This window comes from Pristis pectinata, chromosome 5 (assembly GCF_009764475.1).
Source record: "Pristis pectinata isolate sPriPec2 chromosome 5, sPriPec2.1.pri, whole genome shotgun sequence".
NCBI classification, from domain to species: Eukaryota; Metazoa; Chordata; class Chondrichthyes; order Rhinopristiformes; family Pristidae; genus Pristis; species Pristis pectinata.
In genome coordinates this window covers 86,250,709-86,276,263 of record NC_067409.1, presented here as the reverse complement: position 1 = coordinate 86,276,263, position 25,555 = coordinate 86,250,709, and the positions used below count along the sequence as shown (strand labels likewise).

Sequence of the window (25,555 nt, the reverse complement as noted above, 5' to 3'; positions counted from 1 at the left end):
ATTGTTAAACATGTTGAATTGAGACTGAGACTGACATTAAGTCTGATATTGCAACTGATGGCAACATGTTAACAAGCATTTAGTTCTCCTCTTCAGAGCTCAGAGATTAAACAAAGCCAAAGAAAAGTAGTAAGGTTTCACACAAAAGGAATACGGGAGAGTATTCACTTCCTAGTTCAGGGAAAAGAGAGAGGAGATATCTTTCTTAGACAAGGTCTTTTTGCTATCACAGATCTACATGAGACTGGATTTGCAAAAACTCAATTTGATCTGGAGTGAAGCACTTCTTATTAATCCCTCTTGCTGCTTTATTAAGTACCATAACTCAAGGTAAAGATAATCATTGTCATTTTTTAAGCATACTGAACTGTGAGGAAAATACTAAATGACTTTAAGGAGATGTAGTTGGTGGTGAAATAAATGGATAAGTGGCAGATGAAATTTGCTGCTTAAAAATATGAAGCATTACATTTCAGTAGGGAGAATGATAAGAGACAATATAAACTGAAGAACAAAATTCTAAAAGGCAACAAGGACAAACAGATCTGGGGGTATCTATGCATGGTTCATTAAAAATGGCTAAACAGTATGAGAAAGTGATTGTAAAGTATACAGGATCCTGGACATTATAACTAGAGCCATAGAACAAGGAAGTCATTATGGAAAAATTGGTTCAGCTGCAAGTGGAGTATTGTGTCTAAGGACACAATACTCCGCTACTTAGGACAGAGGTAAAGACTTACAAGAGGATAATATGGAGAATTAACATAATAATTCCAAAGATGGGGGACTTCAATTACAAGGATAGATGGGAGAAGCTGGTGACATTCTCCTTGGAACAGAGAAGGTATGAGGAATTATGATATTTAAAATCATGAAGGCTATCGACAGAATTAAAAGAATTGGCATAAAAGCAAAAGTGACATGAGGATTTTCTTTTTTACATTTCATGTAGTTAGAACATAGAAATAGGAGCAGGAGTAGGCCATCTGTCCCTTCGGACCTGTTCCAGCTTTCACTAAGATAATCACTGATCTTCTACCTCAGTGCCATTTTCCTGCACTATCCCCAAATCCCTTAAGTCCCTTAACAACCAAAAATATATCAATCTGTTTTGAATGAATTCAATGACAGAGCCACCTAAAGATTCACCATCCACTGTGTGATGAAATTTATCCTCATCCTAATTAGCCTGCCACTTTATTCTGAAACTGTGATCCCTGGTTCTAGATGCTCCAGCGAGAGGAAACATTAAACCTGCATTCAGTTTACAAGCACTGAAAATTGTAACATTCCATGAGATTTTCTCATTCTAAAATCTAGAGTCTCCTCATCTAACAAATCCAACATTCCTGGAACTAGTTTTGTGAACCTTCACTGCCTTTCCTCTACGACAAGGGCATTCTTTCTTAGATTCTCAAATTCTCTCAATAATAAAGGCCAATATGCCATTTGTTATCCCAATCAATTGCTGCACCTGGGTATTGGCTCTCAGTGACTTGTGTATGACAACACCTAGGTCCCTTTGAATCTCAACATTACCCAACCTTTTACCAGTTAACAAATGATCTTCTTTTCTTTTTTATAGTGTGGATAACTTCATTATTTTTTATATATTATACTACGTCTGCCATGTTCTTGGCCACTTCCTCTATTCCCTTGAAGCTTCTCAACATTCTTCTCCCTACTCATGATTCCACCTGGTTTTAGATCATCAGAAAACTTGGAAATTTGGCACTTGGTCTCCTTTGATGTAGATTGTGAGTAGTGGGGGCCCAATCCCCACAGTACCCCATTGGTCACAGCCTGCCAACCAGAGAACATCCTTTCATTCCCACTACACTTTCTGTCTGATAACCAATTCTCAATTCATGCTAGGGGCTAGAATGCACTGGAGAGATAGTGGTGGAGGCAGATACCGTTGTAGCACTCAAAGAGAGCTAGACAAGTACCTGGAAGTAAAGAATTTGCAGTGATAAAGGGAGAGGGCAAGTGAGCAGGACTGGCTGGGGTTCTCTTGCAAAGAACTGAACTGAATTGCTTCTTCCTGTGCTGTTACCATTCTGTGATTCCATCCAGTGACAGTTCCAGTAAAGCCTGAACTAGGGTTGAGGGGTGATTATGCGACCATTGAGGAAGGTTTTGGGGCATTTTAACTCCCAACTCTCATTTTAAAAAAATCTGCTGAGTCTGCTGTCCATTTTTTTAAAATTTCCTTTAAGGATCTGAGTTCACTGACTAGGCCAGCATTTATTGCTTATCTTTTGATCAATTGGATTAAGCTGGCAAACAACCATGACAGGAAGTTGATGACCTTTGGTGAGAGTTCCAGACTTTCGGGCAAGTCCTGTGGGGGTAGGTATTCATGAGCGGTGGGTTCTGTGTTTGTTTATGGCACCTGGAGGAGCACTGGTAATTCATCTGGACAACATTGAAGTCACCTCTGACAAATACACATATTTCCAGCCTTCTTCTAGATCTGCTTCAGTGTATGGCATGTTTGCCTTCATCAGTCAGAGCACTGAGTATAAAAGTTGGCAAATCATGATATATCTGCATAAAACTTTAGTTAGGACACATTTGGAGTACTGTGTGCTGTTCTGGTGACCACACTACAGAAAGGATGTGGAAGTCTTAGACAGAACAGAGGAGGTTCACCAGGATGCTGCCTGGATTGGAGTGTATTAGCTATAAGAGTAGGTTGGACAAACTTGGATTGATTTCTCTAGTCTAATTTCTTAAAAGTATATAAAATTATGAGAGGCATAGATAAGGTAAATAGTCAGTGTCTTTATCCCCAGGGTGGAAATTTCAAACACTAGAGAGAAATACTAAGGTGAGAGGGGGCAAGTTTAAAGGAGGATTGCAAGACAGGATTTTTTTTTATAAATAGAAAGTGTGGTAGGTACCTAGAATTCACTGCCAGGGGAGATGGTAGAAGCAGATATGGTGGCAATGTTTAAGAGGCATTTAGACAGATACAGGAACAGGCAGATAATAGAGGGATACAGACCAAGTGCAGGCAGATGTGATTAGTAAGATTGGCATCATGGACAGTGCAGACATGGTGGGCCAAAGGGCCTGTTCCTGTGCTGTACTGTTCTATGAAACAGTACAGTACAGGAACAGGCCCTTCGGCCCACGATGCTGTGACAAACTGATTAAACTAGTAATTAAATGCCTAACTAAACTAATCCCTTCTGCCTACACAATATCCATATCCCTCCATTCTCTGCATATCCATGTGCCTATCTAAGAGCCTCTTAAATGCCTATCATATTTACCACTACCATCCCTGTTCATTCCAGGCACCCATCACTGTGTAGAAAATCTTGCCCCACGCATCTCCTTTGAACATTTCCCGTCTCACCTTAAATGAATGCCCTCTAATGCCTCACATAATTTTATAAACCTCTAACAGATCTTCCCTCAGCCTCCACCCTTCCAAAGAGAAGGACCCAAGTTTGTCCAACCTCTCCTTATAGCACATGCCCTCCAATCCAGGCAGCATCCTGGTGAACCTCCTCCGCACCCTCTCCAAAGCATCCACATTCTTCCTATAATGGGACAACCAGAATTGGATGCAATACTCCAGATGCAGCCTAACTAGAGTTTTGTAAAGTTGCAATATAACTTCCTGACTTCTAAAGTCAATGCCTCAACTAATAAAGGCAAGCATGCCATATGCCTTCTTTACCACCCTATCAACCTGTGCAGCCACTTTTGGGGAGCTGTGAACTTGGACCCCAAGATCCCTCTGCTCATCAACACTGTTAAGGGTCCTGCCATTAACTGTGTACAGTCCCTTTACTTTTGATTTCCCAAAGTGCAACACCTCACACTTGGCCAGATCAAACCATCTGCCATTTCTCTGCCCATATCTGCAACTGATCTATATCCTGCTGTATCCTTTGGCAATCTTCTACACTATCCACAATGCCACCAATCTTTGTATTGTCTGCATACTTACTTACCTACCCATCCATCTTTTCATCCAAGTCATTTATATACAAGTCGTGTCTTACTAACTTGATTGAGTTTTGCAGTGATGGAAGTGATTGATGAAGGTAGAGCTGTGGACATTGTCTACATGGAATTTAGTAAGACATTTGACAAGGTCCCTCATGGGAGGCTCATCCAGAAGATTAATGTACATAGGATCCACAGTGAATTGACTGTTTGTAATCAGAATTGCCTTGCCCATAGAAGAGGTAGTAGTCAATGAGACTTATTCTGGCTGGAGGTCTGTGACTAGTGGTGTAGGCAACACCCACAGCTCTACCTTCATCAATCGTCTTCTTCACCTCCTCAAAAAACTTAACCAAGTTAGTAAGACACAACTTGCCCTGCACAAAGCCATACTGACTGTCATAGTGTCATACAGCATGGAAACAGCCCCTTCGACCCAACTGTTCCACGCCAACCACAGCATCCTCCCTGTTAGGCCCAATTCTCCACATTTGGCCCATAACCCTCCAAGCCCCTCCCCTCCATGTACCTATCCAAATGTCTCTTAAATGTTATAATTGTACCCGCCTCGACCACTTCCTCTGGCAGCTCATCCAGGGTATTCACTACCCTCTGTGTAAAGTAGTTAACTCTCAGCTCTCTTAAATCTCTCCCCTCTTATCTTGTTCCTGTTCCCTCTTGTGTTGGACTCCCCAACCCTGGGGAAAAGACCATGACCATCCACCTTATCCACATCCCTCGTGGTTTTATAAACCCATGAGGTCACCCCTCTTACTCCTATGCTCCAAGGAATAAAGATCCAGCAAGACTATCCTCTCCCTGTAACTCAGCACCTCTAGCCCAGGTAGCATCCTTGTAAATCTCTTCAGCACCGTCTCCAGCTTGACAGTGTCTTTCCTATAAAAGGGTGACCAAAACTGTACACAATACTTCAAGTGTGGCCTCACCAATGCCTTATATAACTGCAACCTAATGTCCATACTCCTAAAGTCCTAAATAACGAAGGCCAGCATGCTAACTGCCTTCTTCACCACCCTGTCTACTTGCGTAGCCACTTTCAGCAAACTGTGCCCTTGTGCTCCTAGGTCCATCTGTTCCACAACACTCAGTGCCCTGCCATTCATTGTACAAGTCCTACCCTGGTTTGATGTCCAAAATGCATCACCTCACACTTATCTAAGTTGAAATCCATTTGCCATTCCTCAGCCCATTTCCCTAACTGATCAAGGTCTCTTTGCAATTCATTGTAACCTGTTCTACTATCAACAAGATCCTCTAAATTAGTATCATCAGCAAACTTGTTAATCATGCAATGTACATTCATATCCAAATCACTTACATACATAATGAATAACAGATGTTCCAACACTGACCCCTGGGGCACCCCACAAATCACAGGACTCCAGTCAGAGAATCAACCTTCAACCATCACCCTCTGCTTCCTATCATCGAGCCAATTCTGAATCCACCTCGCCAGCTCCCCCTGAATCCCATGCAACCTAACCTTCCAGATCAGCCTGCCATGCAAGACCTTGTCAAAGGCCTTACTAAAGTCCATACAGACAACATCCACTGCCCTACCTTCATCTGTCCCATTATTTACTGTTTCAAAAAACTCCAAACAATTCCAAAAAACATGACCTTCCACACGCAAAACCGTGTAGACTATTCCTAATTAGACTTTGACTATCCAAGTGATGGTAGATCTTGTCCCTCAGAATTCCCTCCTGTGACTTCCCTACAACTGAAGTCAGGCTCACTGGCCTGTCCTTGCCATCCTTCTTGAACAATGGAACAACGTTAGCCATCCTCCAGTCTTCTGGAACTTCGCCAGTGGCTAATGATGAAGCAAATATCTCTACAAGGGCCTCCGTGATTTCTTCTCTGACCTCCCATAAGGTCTGGGGGTGCATTTGGTCAGACCCTGGGGATCTGCCCACCTTAATGCACTTCAATGCTGCAAATACCTCTTTCCTTGTAATAAGCATGTAATCCAAGACCTCACTACTTATTACCCTCATTTCTTTGGTATCCATGATATTCTCCTTAATAAACACAGGAGAAATAGATATTAAAAATCTCAGCCATCCCCTGCAGCTCCACACATAGGCAGCCCTGATGGTCTTTAAGAGGACCTAGTTTCTCCCTAGTCACCCTTTTACAGTTAATATAACTGAAGAACCTCTTGGGATTATCTTTAACTCTGCCTGCCAAATCCATCTCTTACCCTTGTTTTGCCCTCCTGATATCCCTCTTAAGCCTGATGTTAAACTTTTTATATTCATTGAGGGATTCATTTGTACCCAGCTGCCTAAACGCGATGTAAGCGTCCTTCTTTTTCCTGACCAGAGCCTTGATTCCTCTCACCAGCCAGGGTTCCCTGAACTAGGTATGTCTACCCTTCACCCTAACAGGAACGTGCTGCCTCTGGACTCTTGATATGACCTTTTTAAAAACCTCCAACTTGCCAACTGTTTCTTTGCCTTTAAATAGAGTCACCCAGTCAACCCCAGCTATTTCCTGCTTAACGTCCTCAGGATTGGCCCAGCTCCAGTTCAGGACTTTAACCTGTGGATCCGTTCTATCCTTTTCCATAACTATTTAAAAACTAACAGAATTGTGGTCACTGGACCCAAGGTGCTTCCCTACTGCCACTTCCATTACTTGGCCCACCTCTTTCCCTAAGAGGAGGTCCAGTTTTGCTCCTTCCCAAGTAGGTTCCTCTATATATTGCATGTGGAAACTATCTTGAACACACTGCACAAATTCCACCCCATCCAGGCCCTTTGCACTTGGGGTGGCCCAGTCTATCACGGGAAAATTGAAATCTCCCACTAGCACTACCTGACTATTCTCACAACTGCGTGCAAGTTCTCGACACATCTGCTCCTCAAGTTCCCGCTGACCATTGAGGGGTTTATAATATAGCCCTACCAAGGTGACCACCCCCTTCTTATTTCCAAGTTCTACCCAAATGGCCTCATTAGATGATCCTTCAAGAATATTCTCTCTAAGCACTGCTGTTGTGTCCTCCCTCATCAAAAAGTGACACCCCCTCCACTCTTACCTCTCCCTTTGTCATGCCTAAAGCATCAGTATCCCAGAACACTGAGCTGCCAGTCCTGCCCTTCTCTCAGCCATGTTTCTGTTATGGCCACAATATCCCAGTCCCTAGAGGCAATCCATGCCCTCAGTTCATCTGCCTTACCTGTTAAGTTACATGTGTTGAAATAAATGCAATTTAAAGCAGTGGTCCTATCTGCCCTTTTACTGTAAACATGGCTACCTTGCTTGCTGAGCTTACACACTTTGGTTGCTGCATGTACCCATCTTCTCACTGACTTTGGTCTCTCAACTCCCTCCCCCTGCCAATCTAGTTTAAACACTCCCTGGTAGCTCAAGCAAATTTCCCTACTAGGGTATTGGTCCCCCTCTGGTTCAAGTACAATTGTCTGTCTCATACAGGTCACCTCTACCCCAGAAGAGATCCCAGTGATCCAAGAACCCAAATCCCTGCCCCCTACTCCACCTCTTCAGCCATGCGTTCATCTAGCCTATCTTTCTATTCCTGGACTCACGCAACTAACTCGCTATACTCACCCTCCAGGACCTCATCCCTTGCTCTGCCTGTGTCATTTATACTGTGTACAGCAACCCCTGGCTGGTCGCCCTCCCCCTTGATAATTTTCTGCAGCCACTCAGAGACACCCTTGACCCTGGCACCTGGGAGGCAACACACCATCCTGGCGTCTCTTCTGCGGCCACAGAATCTCCTCTCTGTCCCCCTCACTGTCCAGTCTCTTGTCACTATCACCCTGTCTGACTGTACTTTTTTCATCTGAGCCTCAGAGCCAGAGACCTGACTACTGCTGCTAGCCCCTGAAAGAACTTTTCTCTCAACAGTATCCAAAGAGGTATACCTGTTAGTGAAGGGAATGGCCACAGGGGAACCCTGCACTGACTGTCTACTGCCCTTACTTCTCCTGGTGGTCACCCATCTATCTGTAGCCTGCACTTTGAGTGTGACCACCTCACTAAAATGCTCATCTATGATATCCTCAGCCTCTCAGATGATCCTGAGTACATCCAACTGCACCTCCATTTCCTTGACCTGTCCTGTCAGGAGCTGCAGCTGGGTGCACTTCTTACAGATATAGTCATCAAGGAGACAGTGAGGTTCCCTGACTTCGCACATCTTGCAGGAGGAACATTCCACTGCTCTAACTACCATCCTGTCTACACTGAATCAAGGACTAAGGATCAACAAAAAAAATAACCTTACTTGTGCCTTCTCACTGAAGCCTTTGCAAAGAGCAGCTCTCACTCCCAACACCTGGAGCATGTACTCCACCCCTTCATGCCAAAGCCTCAGCTCTCCAGTCATACACTGCCCACTCTCACAATGGCTGTTCTGCTTGACCCCAACTTCTTTTTTATTGATTACTGTTAATTAGCTAATTAGCCAATCAACTAATAACTAACAATGTGCAAATCTGCCTCTTTTAGGCTCCCATTAAGTGAAACTCACCAGCAAGTCCCAAGACGTAGCTTTTATTTTAAATCTAATTAGGCCATAGTTTTCCAAATGCTCATAATTCCTATCCCTAGGAATCCTCTCGAATAGCTTCCATACCACTGATGTGAGACACACCAGTCTATAGTTTCCAGGATTATCCCTATTTCCCTTCTTGAATAATGGAACAACATTAGCTACTCACCAGTCCTCTGGGACCTCACCTGTGGCTAGAGAGGACATGAAGATCTTGGTCAAGGTCCCAGCGATCTCATCTCTTGGCTCTTTCCGTATCCTGGGGTATATCCCATCCAGTACTGGGGACTTATCCACCTCAGTATTCTTTAAGACACCCAACACTACCTCCTTCTTTATCTCAAAATGCCCTAGCACGTTAACACACTCCGCACTGATCTCTATATCCTCCATGTCCTTCTCCCTGATAAATACTGATGCAAAGTGCTCATTTAGGGACTCTCCCACATCCTCCACCTCCAAGCACATTCCCTCCTTTAGCCTTGAGTGGTCCTACCCACTCCCTAGTTATCCTCTTGCTCTTGATGGATGCAGAGAATGTTTTAGGATTCTCTTTAATCCTACTTGTCAAGGAATTTTCATGGCCCCTCCTGGCTCTCCTAATTCCCTTCTTTTCTTTTCTGGCTTCTTTATAATCCTCATGGGCTTCATTTAATTTTAGCTTCCTAAAGCTTACATAAGCTTCTTTTTTGTTCTTGACTAAGTTCACCACCTCTCTTGACATCATGGTTCCCTTACTTTTCCATGCGTGTCCTTCCTTCATACTGGAACATACCTGTCTTGCACTCTGTGCCATTGGTCTTTACATGTCAGATGTGGACTTGCCCAAAAACAGCTGTTCCCAATTAACACTCCCTAATTCCTGCCTAATGCTCCCGCAATTTGCCCTGCACCAATTTAATACTCTCTTGCAAGGTCCATACTTATCTTTATCTATAGCTATCTTAAAACTCAGGAAGTTGTGGTCACTGTTCCCTAACTGTTCTCCTACTGAAAGGTCTGTCACCTGGCCAAGCTCATTCCCCAACACCAGGTCCAGTACGACCCCTCCTCTTGTTGGACTATCGACATACTGACTTAAGAAAACCTCCTGGATGCACCTAATAAATTCTGCCATGCCTAAACCTCTTGTACTAAGGAGATCTCAGTCTATATTAGGGAAGTTGAAGTTACCTATGACAACAACAACACCTGTTGTTTCCCTAATTTGCCTGCATATCTGCACCTCAATGTGCTGGTGGCTACTAATATGTTCTATGCTTTCTATTTAGATCTGGTAATCTAAAACTAGGACTGGGCATCAAGCTCAGCTACCATTCATTAAAATGCCAACTTCTTAATATAGGTAAGTGACAAAGGGAGTTGATAGGTATGTGAGGGAGAACAAGTTGCAGGGGTACAAGAAAATAAAGTGGGGTGTGGAAATGGGATTAATGAGATTGCTCTGCTGGGAGCCAGCATGGGTCCAGTGGGCCAATTGACCTCTTTCAGCATCATAATAAGTAAGTATTGCTTTAGCTTTCTACATGTTCAAGTCAAGCAGGTAAACCCAGGCTACTTTATGCCAGACTGATGCAAATTTCTCTGGATAACATATCATCACTCCTTCTACATATATTTTCTAAGTGAGGGAGTGGAAGAAAACCTGACTTAATACATTACTATTGAAACATTGCCTGCATCCTAGCTGAGGCAGAATTCACATACACCAGAAGGCTGCTACATTACTATGATAAAACAATGGGCTGGATCTTGTTGGAGCAGATGGACTGCCCAGAATCACTACCCACAGTCCCTGGACTCCTGCACCTATCCAAGACAGGTTGGGTGCTCTCCTTCCACTATTCCTCAGCACTCTTGGGGGCAGCAATGAGGTCCAAACAGTGGCTAAGTCACAGGTAGCAGTAATGCAAAATACAACCCCTGAGGGCAAGCAAGACTGGGGTGGAACTTTGCCTCATGGCAAAGTTCTCACTGATATTAAGGGTGTTTAATGCCAGGTCTCCTTGCAAATGAAGGATACAACTGGAATAGAGGGAGTGCAGTGTGCACCAGATTGATATCTGAGATGAGGCGTTGTCCTCTGAGAAGAGGTTAACCTGATTGGGCATATATACGCTCTAGAATTCTGAAGAATGAGGTATTCTCATTGAAACATGCAAAATTCTTACAGGGCTTGTCAGGGTAAAGGCAGAATTGATGTTTCCCTTGGCTGGGTTGTGTTGAATCACAGGTCCATTTCTCAAAATAAAAGGGTCATTCATTCAGATATGGGATGAGAAGAAATTTCTTCACCAATAGGCGGTGAATCTTTCTGGAAAACTAGGGCTGTGGAGGCTCACACACTGAGTATATCCAGGACTGAAATCTACATACTTTTTAACATTAAGGAAATAAAAGGATATGAGGTTAGTCGGAGAAATTGACACAGAGGTAAAAGATCAGCCATGAACTTATTAAATGATGGTGCAGGCACAAGGGGCCAAATGACCTACTCCAGATTTTATTATTTATGTTCTTATGTCTTTTGCATTATACACCAGATCCCTGGAGTTGCTGGGACAACAATAACTCAAACTTTAATTTCCTGCCACATTGGTTGTCTGTGTTATGTCATTGCATCAAATATTTGCTCAGGTCATTCCACTACAGCTTTGATTACTACTTTGAAGATTTAATCAATAAAAATTACTTTGTTGTTTTTGATGTTAATCCATAACTCACAAAAGAATTGTACACTCCACACTTGGCTGAATGAATTTGTCACCTTTTAGTGGCTCAATACTAATTTTAAAATAATGGGAAATGATGAGTTTGATAATCCACTGGGTTTATTTCTCCTTCCGATGACCAAATTGTACATTTAAACGTTACACATCTTTCAGCAATGATATCTGATTGCTTAAATTCAAGATTCCAATTACTTTCAAACATGGGGATTTTTAAACATTTCCTGCAGCAAATGAAAATACAGTCTTGCTTTATACCACAGTACAAATACTCAACTTGTTCATTTTAGACAAAGATATATAATTTATATTATAACTAAAAATTGTAAAAATGTCACTAAGTATTCATAGTGCCAGTACATACTTATATGATATCTGAAAAGTTAAAATGCATATGTAACCTAATAATTTATTTTGGTTTAGTCTGGGCAACAAATCTCATACTTACATATTTTAAGATATTGTAGTATCCTATCTTCACTATTATTTTTGTAAATATAACTGAAATGGACCATCAGCCTTCTGAAGGATTCCTTTCTTTCTAATTACATGTTTTATCTTTTGCTTTGACTTACCAGCCAGGTGTAAATTACAAGTTCGTTAGCTTTGTAGAATGGAATTCTAACTTGAAAATAAGTTTTAAAACATTATGGCAAAATAGTCATCTGACCAAAACCATGCAAGCAATCTGTTAACTTAAGCATAAAAATTAGCTTTCTATTACAAGATAAATATAATACCATCAGAAATGTGAGAGATATATAAATCAAAAGATCAATTCATGCTTCAATCAGACAAAAGTAACTTCAGATTTAAAATGCAACACACAAATAATCAACACAGAAACATCATAGCAGCTGTGGTATTCCCCTAAACTGATAGCAATCTAGTATTGATCCAAAAGGCAATATTTAACAATATGATTTACAAGAAAGATTAATTTTCGAATGAAAACAAGTTTTTGTGACCTGATTTTATACTGGATGGAATCTTTCGATTTAATTAATTAATTAATTCCTTGTGATACAAAGGCTTCATACAAGTATCAGTCTTTCTAAAGCACAACTTAATGCCCTGCACATGTGGTATCCAAAATATTTGCTATGATAAAAGCTATACTCTTAGTTATAAAATTGGCAGAGATAGGTCTGTGTTTATACATTATACTGAAAGTCAACTATGGTAACATTTTTAATTGAAAAAACATTACTTACTGCATAAGACGATTTATATCTACCCTGTTCAGAGCAGATTCTGAAACTCCAAGCTAATACTCCAGGTTCGCATTAAAAAAAACCCTTGGAGGCTCCTCCTTACTCTCCCATTTCCAATATTAGCAACTATCAGTGGCACAGCTTCAGGGTGATTAACCCTTCACATGCAGTCTAATTTTAAAAACATCCAAATTACTACGTGAGGTAATTTGGTAGTGTCAAGTGCAGCTAACAGTCAAAGTAACTTTACAAATCAAAATTAAGTTTTGAGGCACCAGCATGTCAATTGATTTACTTATGTATCTTTTTTAATTTGCCCTTTAGGGGAAAAAATTAAAAACAGTTACTGGTATTGATATTGGTTTATTATTGTAACATGCGCTGAGATACAGTGAAAAGCTTAGCATTGCAAACCATCCATACAGATAATTTCAAAAACATATTTTGAAGTAGTTCAAGGGGAAAGCAGTAATAGAAGAATATTGTGCTACAGTTACAGCTACAGAGAAAGTGCAGTGCAGATAGACAATAAGGTGCAAGGGCCATGATGAGATGTATTGTGAGGTCAAGAGTTCATCTTCAATGTACAAGAGATCTGTTCAAGAGTCTTATGACAGAGGGATAGAAGCTGTGCTTGAGCCTGGTGGTACATGTTTTTAAGTTTTTGTATCTTCTGCCTGATGGAAGTGAGGAGAAAAGAGAATGTCTGGGGTGGGAGGGGTCTTTGATTATGTTGGCTGCTTTTCCAAGGCAGCGAGAAGAGTAGACAGAATCCATGGAGTGGAGGCTGGTTTTCATGATGGACTGAACTGAGTCCACAACTTTTTGCAACTTCTTGCGACCTTGGGCAGAGAAGTTGCCATACCAAGAGTGCATCGATAAAAATTGGTGTGGTTCAATAGGAACATAACAAATTTCCTTGGCCTTCTAAGGAAGCAGAGGCTCTGATGTGCTTTCTTGGCCATAACGTCTATGTGGTCGGACTAGGACAAGCTATTGGTGATGTTTACACCTCGGAACTTAAATCTCAGCACTATTGACATATATACAAGGGACGTGCTCTGCTCTGCTTTCTGAGGTCAATGACCAGCTCTTTTATTTTGCTGACATTGAAAGAAAGGTTGTTGTCCTGACACTATGCCCTTCCTGTACCCTATCTCATCGTTATTTGAGATCCAGCCCACTAAGGTGACAGAGCAGAATCTGGCCACACGGTTGTAAATGTATAGGGAGAAAAGTGAGGGTGGGGGGGGGGGGGGTGGTGGCTGAGGACACAGCTTTGCGGGCAACAGTGTTGAGGATGATTATGGCAGAGGTTTTGCTGCTTATCCTTACTGATTGTGGTCTGTTGGCCAGAAAGTCAAGGATCCAGTTGACCGATGTTATATAAATAAGTTTTCCTTCTACAGAAGTAACTATTCTTGACATCAATAATGTGAAGAATTTTCTTGAACCCAGGTCATAATGTTGTCATTTTTTTCAATAACAGACTCAAACAAAACACTGACAAAGAATTTAAGAGCAGATGTTAGAAATCTGAAATAACAATGGAAAAAAAACTCAGCGGGTCAGGCAGCATCTGTGGAGCAACAAAGATGAAAGATCATCAGCCTGAAATATTAACCTGCTTTATCTCTCCATAACATTGCCTGACAAATTGAATATCTCCAGCATGTTATGTTTTAGTTTCAAACAAGACATATCGGACTTATCTCTCTCCTTTATAGTTATCCTGTTTCATGTATGTTCCTTTCTCTGTCTGATGTACTTGAATCTTTTCAGCATAGAATCTTGTGGATGTGAAGAAAGGTAAGTCACATCAAAGCAGACTTTCATTCTTATACACCTTTAGTCACTATCGTGGGTAAGAGTAAGACATTGTAATGAGGATGAAAACTCACCAGCGCCTCTACTTCCTCAGGAGGCTAAAGAAATTCGGTTTGTCCCCTTTGACACTCACCAACTTTTATCGATGCACCATAGAAAGCATCCTATCTGGATGCATCATGGCTTGGTATGGCAACTGCTCTGCCCAGGACCGCAAGAAACTGCAGAGAGTTGTGGACACAGACAGCCCAGTGCATCACAGACACCAGCCTCCCTTCCTTGGACTCTGTCTTTAACTCTCACTGTCAGTGTAGCAGCCAGCATAATCAAAGACCCCACCCACCCGGGACATTCTCTCTTCTCTCCTCTTCCACCAGGTAGAAGATACAGGAGCCTGAGGGCACGTACCACCAGACTTAAGGACAGCTTCTACCCCACTGTGATAAGACTACTGAACGGTTCCCTTATATGATGAGATGGACTATGACCTCACGATCTACCTTGTTGTGACCTTGCACCTTATTACACAGCACTTTTTCTGTAGCTGTGACACTTTGTACCGTTATTGTTTTTACCTGTACTACATCAATGCACTCTGTACTAACTCAATGTAACTGCACTGTGTAATGAATTCACCTGTACAATTGGTATGCAAGACAAGTTTTTCGCTGTACCTTGGTACAAGTGACAATAATAAACCAATACCAATACCAATAATTAAGCTGGCCAGAATGCCAGTGATTGTATCTTTTCTGGAGACCTCTCTCCTCCACTTGTTACCTCCAGCCTCATTGTTTCTCAACACTGTGGCATCTGTTTTCCCTTTGACCCTGAGTATGTACTGGCCTGCCTCAGGAAACATGCCATTTCTGCTCTCCACCAAAATTGTTTTGCCATTTCAAATTTGATGCTGGACCCAGAATGACTTGTATTTTGAAACAGTGAATTGGTGCATACTCAAAGCTTTCTTCTATATATAAAACCTTAAAAACTCATTTAACTGTTTGAATGCACATATTTTAACAAGGCAGAAGAGTCTTCACTGATATGTTGCTGGGTTCATTTGATGAGCGAAGTAGCACAGAGACGCTGCTAGTTGAGCTGTTGCCTCACAGCTCCAGCAATCTGGGTTACTTGGCCACTGTAAATTTTCCCTTATGTGTAGCTACCGGTGGCAGTAGTAATAGAATCTGAAGGGAGTTGATGGAAATACAGGGAGAGTAAAATGGGACTTCAGTAGGATTTGTGTAAATGTGTGCTTAATAGCCAGTAAAGAGTTAGTGGGCCACAGGGTCTATTTCCGTGCTCTATTAATACTATGTTGATTCCATTCTCTATTCCCTTGTTCAAACTCTACTCATGTGACTAAGTTCATGATCCCCATGATGCCTTGAACACTTGAAATTGTCAGAAGCTCTAATCCAAATCATCTCATGAATAAACACATCCAATTCTGTCATATCTCCAAGTCTCATCAAATTAGTCACTAAGATAAGATAAGATATCTTTATTAGTCACATGTACATCGAAACACACAGTGAAATGCATTTTTTGCGTAGAGAGTTCAGGGGGCAGACCGCAAGTGTTGCCACGCTTCCAGCGCTAACATAGCATTCCCACAACTTCCCAACCTGTACGTCCTTGGAAAGTGGGAGGAAACCGAAGCACCCGGAGGAAACCCACGCAGATGTGGGGAAAACGTACAAACTCCTGATCTCCTCCTGATATTTCCTGTTGCAATGCATGATTGAGGTTCCATTCATAGTCGTCCTCTATCTAGGCAAACTTGCTATAAAGGTCATTAATTTTTCTTTGAAGTCCAGATGCTATAAAATGATCCAGGCAAGATAGGAAAATGGCAAACAAAGGGAGTAGTCTTATTGACAATGATAAAATTAATAAAGGTAAGAAGGATTTCAACAAGTGGAAGTGGAGGTTTAAGATTTAGGGTTTCTTGCTGCTCATGTGAAGTAACAGAATATATAGATGCAGTGAGTGAACAAGCACGTACTAAAGCCAAAGTGGCCTTCATGAGGATTTTAACTTTCATGTTGGTTGGGATAAGCTGATGTCTGAAAGATAGCGAATATTTTGAATGAATTGATGATAGTTGTAACAAATGCCTAGAAATTCAATTGCACTATTCAATTGAAATTATTTTTTTCAGAGTGAAACACAATCTATTTCCAGGCTGCTTAGCATCATTCTGAAAATTAATTTCCTGTCATGAACCAGCCTTGTGCTTCTGATCTGATTCAGGGCTTCATCTCAAGTCATTCCCTGTCCAATATTCATTTCGGAGCATTATGGAGGAACTGGGACCACATAATCTTGAAAACATGCATTGATGGGCATTTCATGAATAACTAAGTCTTACCAGCAAAGCACCAGACTACTATGCCTGTCAGGAAAATAAATTACTTACCTTCATCCTTGGCCCCAGTCTCAGAGAACCAACACATGCCCAGCCCACCTCAATCTCCAGCTTGCCCCTGTTCCCCACACTGACCCCCTCAATGAGATTCCTCATTCCTGTCTCCCTTCAAACAATCTATCCCATTCCTCAGTCACCACCTCCCTTGGGTAATATTCATCTGATGCCTAATCCACACTCCCTACCACCTCTGACAACAGCACAAGCACAGGAATCTGGAGACAAATGTGCTCTAGAGCCTAGGCAGGTCAGATTAGATTTAGAAATAAAATACAATTCATATTAAGTTAACAGACAAAAGGTGTATGATTATTAATCCGCTGGTGATTACATTATGATAGAGTTCAACATAGTGTTCGAAAAGGGGAAATACAAAATAAGAGAGGATGAAGATAACAAGCCAAACGTTCCAAGGACTATTGAATCAGTGATGAGGTTTCAACAAAATTAAGAAATAATGACATTAAAGAGGAAATTGGGTTCTTTTTGGTGCCCCATTTGCTGAATCCTGGATTGATGACAAAAGTAGTTAGCTTATTTTGGTAATTCAAGTCTTTTGATCATGTTTGGACCAAGGCTACAATGAGGCCTGGAGCCAAACAGCCTTGGAGGACTCCAGACATAATGTTCCTATGTGACTCATGTCTAAACACTGCTTTATAGCAACTTTGACGGGACCTTCTATTACCGTGCCAACAGTTGAGTAATGGCTGATAGGACAGCAATTGTCAGCTTGGATTGGTCCTGCATTTTGTAAACGTGACATGAGTTGGCACTTTTCCATGTTATCAGATCTTTGCCGGTGTAGTAGCTGCAACGGCTTGTATGAGGTACCCCAGTTCTGGAGCACAAATCTTTTGGTCTATTTTTGAACCTTTAACCTTTGCTGTGCCCAGAGCCCTCAAATGTCTTCTGATATCATGAGGAATAAGAATGGAATATTGTATTGATATTTATATTTGTAAATTGGCTTTTTGTGCAAATTCTGTTCAATAAGAATGTACCTGCTCTTCAATTATTCCATTGAGTCCCCAGTACTCTCCTGCTACTGTGAAATGTGGGATTTTAGTTCACTGGTAACATTAGAGATTTTATGTTGCAAACAATTAAAATAAAGAATTCTATTTTACCTTATTTATTATAATCACTCTTTCCCTGAAATATGCTGATTATAAAACAATAAGGCAAAGAACTTTCCACTTGCATGATCTTGCTCAGCATTAGCTCATTCATGATTAGCTTTGAGTATTCCAATAGATTTCTGGCCAGTCTTCTACCATCAGCTCCCTGTCAGTTTGTCATTTAAAGCTCTGCTGGCCATGTCCTAACTTGTAGCAAGTCCTGTTCATTAACACTGTTCTCAGTAAGCTTCATTTACACATAGTTAAGCAACACCTCTACTTGAAAACTTTCATTCAGATCAGCCCAAAGCCTTGCCACTCTCTTCTCTGTAATTTACTCCAACTTTACAACCCACCAAGATTTCTGCACTCCAGTGATTCTGGCCTCTTGAGATCCTGGTTAGGCATGAGGTGGCCAGCAAACTCTCCATTGGAGACAACATTGTCTGCAGAATTTTTAGAGATACTGTGGTCTCATAAGATTGGTTGTGAGTACTCAGAACTTGAGATTTCTTTATTGCTTTGACAGTCACTGCATGCACTCTCGCTCACAATTTATGAGCATCTTTCCATACAGCACACTCATGCTCTCACTCACACACACATGTGCCGCTTCTGTCTCCCTTCTCCTCTCTTTCTCCCTTTGTCTCTTATCTCTCTCCCTATACCTTTCCCTTTGATTCTGCACCCATCTCTCTCCTCCTGCTCTGCCTTCCCATCTCCCTTTCTATAGCTGCTGCCCTGTGTGTCTTTACCTTTCTACCTTTCCCTGTCCCCACTGTTCTACCTGTGTCTCTCTTTAGCTACATGTCATTGCCGCTCTTTATGCCTACATAATGATATGCCAAATTGGCTGAACTATTAGAGATTTGAATCCAACTTCAAATGAGACCTTGAGGTAACTGAATCTATTTCTTGATTGAGTGAAGTGATAACCATTTGCAGTAGCTTGTGTTTTCTTTCCCATTAAGATATTTCTTGAATGACCTTCTGACTTCACTGAGTATCCCTACTTCTTTGTATTATCCTGATCCTAACTATCCACTAGTGTACTAGGCTACAAATGTTCTTGGGTGGGCCATTTGATGCTTGCTGCAATGGTACAAATCAAGATGTAATACTTAGTCAGCATGAAACCAGTATATGGATTATGGGGAATAATATTTATATTTAGACAAGATTTCACTGTGATGACAATATTGATTTATTAAATAATTTATTCTGTTCTTAGGAACCTATATTACAATGCTTTGCTGAGGTTGAGGATTGAATTAAGGAACTTCGTTGACTTTTTATAGGAGAAGCAGTCTGTGTCCATTTTAAGCTAAGTAGTAAGTAGATGGGTGAAATTTTGGCTTTGCATTTTACCAGTGGCCTTCAGGATGGAAAATTGTTTTGGCAGTGTCTGTAAATATTCTAATACACTTTCTGTGAGCTTTGCTTTCCTTGCAAAAGCCATCATACCTGAAAATAGTGAGACTTAGAGAATACAGCCAGGTGAATCCCACTCCTGGAAACAATATCACTGCAGAATTCAAACAATCAATAAGGTCCCAGCTTGGGACTGCTGCCACATGGCTCCAGTGACCTCGGTTCAAACCTGACTTCCAGTCTTGCCTGTGCAGAGGTTGCACATTCTCCCTGTGACCATGCTCCTGTTTCTTTGAGCAGGTTGGTAGGTTAATTGGCCACTGGAAATTGCTTCTAGTTTGTAAGTGAGTGGGAGGATCTGGGTGGGACTTAATGTGGAGATAATACATTACAAAGAAAATTAATGGGGAAATAGGATTGTTCTGTGAATCAGCATAGACTTGATGGACTGAATGGCCTCCTTCTATGTCATAAGAAAATATTGCACAGAAAAACTGACACAGACAGAACTGTAACTCTAGTCTGTCACCAGCTTCAGCTAGAAACAAGAATCTGAAGAAGTTTGATAAGTATCCCAGCTTTATTCACTGATTATTATCTTCTGAAAATAGTTTACAGTCAGTTTTGTTTTTGTTTTAGAGGAGAATTAAGTTGGCAATGTTCAGAACATGTTTTAGGTGGATCCTCTGACAACCTCTGACTTGAGCTATTTGATCATTCAAGATTGTTTACCTGTCGCCCAACTTTTTGTTATAACCTGCAACACAAGGGTGATGGGGCTTAATTTCCCCAGACAATGGTGTAGGCTTCAGAGCAGTGGATGTATCATTTGAGGAATGCAGTTGGTCTGAACTCAAGAGTGTGTCTTGTAAAATTAAATTCATTTCCTGATGTTTTGCTTCACTTTCTCTGGGAATTGAAGTTTATCATGTATGACTTATCCAATTGTTTCTTTTGGGAGTTGTCAAGAACATTCATAATTGGAATACTTCCACATTGAACAGCTGGGCTATTTTGATAGCTTAATCAGTTTGTTTTCAAGCTTCACTTTCTCATGTTTTATGTTAAAATAACTTAATTATTGCCTTTGTGAGGAGAAAATGTCAATGCAAATAAGATGAAAAAAGCTGATGCTTGCATTGTGAAAGCCACGTTGTATTGTAATCTTTATTTCTATTTCATTAAAGAAATAGTTCTCAGAATCAGAATCAGATTTATTATCACTGTCTTATGAAGTGAAATTTGTTGTTTTGTAGCAGCAGTAGAGTGCAAAGGCATAAAATTACCATAAATTACAAAATAAATAAATAGTGCAAAAAAAGGAATAACGAGGGAGTGTTAATGCATTCATGGATTGTTCAGAAATCTGATGGCGGAGGGGAAGAAGCTGTTTCTGAATTGTTGAGGCTCCTGTACCTCCTCCCTAATGGCAGTAACGAGAAGAGGGCATGTCCCAGATGGTGACAGTCCTTAGGGATGGATGTCACCTTCTTGAGGCACCGCCTCTTGAAGATGTCCTCGCTGGTGGGGAGGGTTGTGCCCATGATGGAGCTGGCTTAATCTATAACCCTCTGCAGCTGCTTGAGATCCTGTGCATTGGAGCCTCCATACCAGGGTGTGTCACATATATTTGAAGAATCCCAGAGTGCAATAGCCAAGGGTTCCAAAGCAATATCAAGTAATAAAGGGCTTAAAGGTCAACCTTGTCTAGTACCTTGAAAAAGCCTAAACAAAAGAGATCTTTGATTATTAGTAAATATTGAAGCCATAGGTGTATAATAAATCAGTTTAATCGCAGATATTAGTCTGGGGCTAAAACTAAATTTTTGTAGTGTAATGAATAGATATTCCCATTTGACCCTGTCAAACACCCTTTCAGCATCTAGTGAGACAATGCATTCTGGAATTTGGGATGAAGGGGTATATATAGTATTCATTAATCTCCTAATATTAAAATGTAAATAACGATTCTGAATAAATCCTGTCTGGTCTTCAGAGATAATTTGTGGAAGAATCTTTTCCAATCTAAAGGCCAGTATTTTAGAAAATATTTTTGAATCTACATTTAATAAAGAAATAGGTCTATAAGATGCACAATCAGTGGGATACCAGGGTGTGATACAACTAATCAGAATGCTCTCTACTGTACATCTGGAGAAATTTGCAAGAGTCTTTGGTGACATACCAAATTTCCTCAAACTCCTAGCAAAGTAGACCTGCTGGCATGCCTTCTTCATGATTGTATCAATTTCTTTACTAAAGTAGGGATTAAAATCAATACCATGAAACACTTGGTGAGAGAGATAAAATTCTCGTCCTAATGTTCTTATCACCATTGGAATCTAAATGATGTTGAGCATTTTCAATGTATTGGGCACCATTAAGCAGATGGCAAAGAGAAGATTTCACGTCCATATTTGTTATATTGGAATATAACACACCTACAGACCTTTGTCTGCACTAATTGACCTAAGGGCTCCGCTTCTGAAAGGGAGCCTGATAAGTAAAGTACACCACTACTAGTAGTTGATTGGGATCACTCTGCTGTCATGACTTTGAGCGAGCTCCATCTAGGTATGGAGTGGTCCTTAGGTTTATCAGCACGCCTCACCATTCTCTGAGATGCACAGGGAATATCATAGAACAGAGCTGCCAGGAGGCACCCAGACTTGAAATGGAAGCAATAACACAAAAAAATGTCCCTACCCTCATTTGTGTGGTCAAGCTTAGTGCCGTGATCCCCAGCAGATGAATGCAGCTTTGAAGCAATCACACCCTCACCTCAATTGAATCACTCACATATTTCATGACAGCAACATCAACACCAAACATACCAACACACACACACACACACACACACTCAGCAACACATCTGCGTACCAACACACCAACACACACACAGACATGCACACCAACACATAGGTGCACCAACAACACACACAAACCAACATGCACAGTTGCAAAAATACACCAATACATACACACACCAACCCATCAATGCATACACATATAAGCACACAAACGCATGCCTCACACAGTTCATTATGGTAGTCATGTATTAGCAACACATTGATATTCGAGTGGATAGGGACATGCTGAGTGAGTGACCAACAGCATGGCAGAAGGAATATAATGTGAAACAATGTGTAGTCCTCTACTTTGGCAAACAACAGAAAAACAGAGTAATTATTAAACGGTGGGAGGCTGAGTAATGTTGATGTTCAAAGTGCCCTGGATATGCTTGTATACAAGTCAATGAAGGGCAACATGCAGGTAGGAGGGCAAATGGTATGTTGGCCATTATAATGAGAGGGTTTGATAACAAGATTAAGGAAGTCTTATCCAATTGTATAGGGCCATGGTGATTCTATACCTGGAATATTGTGTACAGTTTTGGCCTCCTTACTAATGAAATGATGCACTTATCACAGAGGGAATGCAGTAAGGATCTATTAAACTTGTTCCAAAAGATTGCAGGTTAGCCATATGTAATGACACTGGGTCTGTATTCTTTAAATTAAAAAAAAAATGAGAGGCTATCTCACCAAAACTGACAAAATTCTTAAAGGGCTTGACAGACTAAATGCAGGGAGAATGCTTCCCCTGACTGAGGGGTCTAGGTCCAAGGGGCACAGTTGAGAATAGGTGGAAGGTGGATTAGAGCTGAGTTGAGGATTTTTTTTCACTCCTTTGGAATTCTCTACCACACAGGGCTTTGAGTTCATTCACAACAGAGATTGATAGATTTCTGGATATTAGGAATATCAGAGGATATGGGGACAGTGCTGGAAGATGGTTCTGAGATGGATCAGCCATGACCTTGATGAATGTCAGTGCAAGCTCACAGGGCTGGATGGCCTACTGCGGGACCTATTTCCTCTGTTAACCTCCAGCAGGATCTTCAGCTGAGTCGGGAGCTCTTTCTCTCCAGTAAGGTAATGGTGGTCACCTCAATGGCAGTATATGGTGAAAACCTCACAGTGCAGCAGCTGAGCGCATAGGATTCTGCCTCCACTGAAGCTGCACCTCAGTGAAGTCTCAGTTTGAATCCACCATTACTGTTTGGTGCCAGCAAGATATCTGCCATCATGGATCTGGTTTCAAAGTGTCAGAGTGGATCTGAGGACAGTGAAGGCAGCTAACCTACTTGACTTAAACCAGAGGTAAGAATATTGGACACCACAATGAGATAAAGTGGCTGTAACTCTGAAGAGCTGGGAAATCCTGCCGTCCTTCAGGATCTCACTACCGGCTATCTGACAATGCCCTCACTTGTCTTTACCACATCCAACTATTGTGCGAGAGAAACAAAGGACTGCGGATGCTGGAATATCTAGATGAAAAACACAATGATGCTGGAGGACCTCAGCAGGCCAGGCAGCACCCGTGGAGAAAAGCAGGCGGTCAATGTTTCAGGTCAGGATCCTTCTTCAGGTCTGAAGATAGAAAAAGGGGAAGCTCAATATATAGGAGGGAAAAGCAGAGCAGTGAAAGGTGGACAAAAGAGGGGAGGCGAGGTGGCACAGGGTGGTGATAGGTAGATGCAGGTAAGAGATAGTGATAGGCAGGTGTTGGGGAGGAAAGGAGAGCAGAGGAGCAGAGAGCAGATCCACCGGGGGAAGGGTCAAGGTAAAGAGAGAAAGAAAAAAAAGGTATAAAAAAGAGATAAGTTAGGAAAGGGAAGAAGAGAAGAAGCATGGTGGGGGGGGGGAGGGTGCAGGTTGTGGGGAAGGGGGGTGGGATTATTAAAGTGGGAGAATTCAATGTTCATGCCGTCTGAGTAAGCACGTGGTTGAGGAGACAGCGAGCAGAGGAGATCACAGAGGGGGAGCAGAGAGAGCGGGACATGAACATTGGCACGAACACTGAATTCTCCCACTTTAAGTAATCCCCACCCCCCCCTTTCCCCACAGCTTCCCCCCACCATGCTCCTTCACTTCTTCCCTTTCCTAGCCTATCTCTCTTTCTTCTACCTTTTTTTTCTTTCTCTCCTTACCTTTGACCCATCCCCCAGTGGATCTGCTCTCCCCTCCTCCCCTGCACCTGTTTTAAGTTTTATGTGTTTGGCTGTGGATTCCCAAAGCCATGCACCATTAAGGTGGGCTGTCACTGCCCCAGCTTTTACCTCCTCTCTTGTAAAGTAGTCCTCAATAGAATCTCCATGCTTTGATGTGTGTCCTGGTAGCATGTTTGGACTGTGCCTCCCCTAGTCACCATCTGATCACATCCTCCTCCCGCTCATCTGTCTTTTTTTCCCCAGTTCCAGCTCTGCTCTTCCTTCTCCTGATGGAGATCTTCAGGCAAACGCTGAGCCCTCCCAGTAGAGCATGGAGCTTACAGCATTTGACAGCAAAGATTCAAAGCTCTTGACAAGAGTTGCAGGGTACATGCAGCAGTGCAGATACTGGAATCTCATTTCAAGGACTCCTTTGGCCCTCTCCTTTAACCTCCTGGTGGTCCAATGATTATCATTGGATGCTCATCTGTACTAGTGGGTGCTAGTGGTCATAGAACATAGAACATGGAACACTACAGCACAGTACAGGCCCTTCGGCCCACAATGTTGTGCCAACATTTTATCCTGCTCTAAGATCTATCTAACCCTTCCCTCCCACATAGCCCCCTGTTTTTCCATCATTCATGTGTCTATCTAAGAGTCTCTTAAATGTACCTAATGTATCTGCCCCCACAACCTTAGGTCAGATGCCAAGGAAAGATAGCCTTTGTTTCCATGAGCCAGTGCCTTGCATGGTGTGGTGACTGAACTATAGTGAGCACCAGAGACTGCCTGAACATCATGCAAGCTGTCTGGAAACATGGGAGGGATTTCTTTTTATCTCTACAGAGCAATTGTATGTGCCGGGAATGATAGCTCTTGAAATTCATATTGAGAACCAGGTTTCCATTGGGAGTCTGAAGGATCATTTATATCTGTCATGTGAATGACTTAAGTCACTTCCTTAATCTCTGGGAACCCTGTGATCTTCACAAATCCACCTGCACAATCCACCTGATGGCCTCTGCTTAAGGAAGAGAAGTTGAAGTCCTTTAAGTCCTTTAACCTGAAGTAGAAACCATCAAGACCCTCCCTACTTCAGTGATAAGCTAAAAAGTGGCAAATATGTCCAGCTACTGTCACCTGGAATGATCCAGATGTTGGGAAGTTCAGGGTGATAGTCACCTTTACTTTACAGGCAGAGCAATTTAGACATGGGTGGGTGTTGAGGACACTGCTTCCAGCAAGTGACTTGGAAACCTTAGTCTCCAGACACACTGTTCCTTAGTGAGGTGGAGGTCCAATCATGGGCTCCCTGCACTCTTATGGGGAATGGGGTCTGCAG

General features: G+C 41.8%; 1 protein-coding gene across 1 annotated transcript in view; it reads right to left on the bottom strand.

Moving 5' to 3' along the window:
• LOC127570985 (collagen alpha-3(VI) chain-like) overlaps nucleotides 1–12,507 on the bottom strand; it is an 84,394-nt gene extending 71,887 nt beyond the window's left edge. Inside the window, exon 1 of the mRNA XM_052016956.1 lies at nucleotides 12,462–12,507. Within this exon, the coding sequence (XP_051872916.1) occupies nucleotides 12,462–12,466 (5 nt within the window). The 5' untranslated portion in view covers nucleotides 12,467–12,507. The remainder of the gene's footprint in view (nucleotides 1–12,461) is intronic.
• Nucleotides 12,508–25,555: the final 13,048 nt, after the last annotated feature.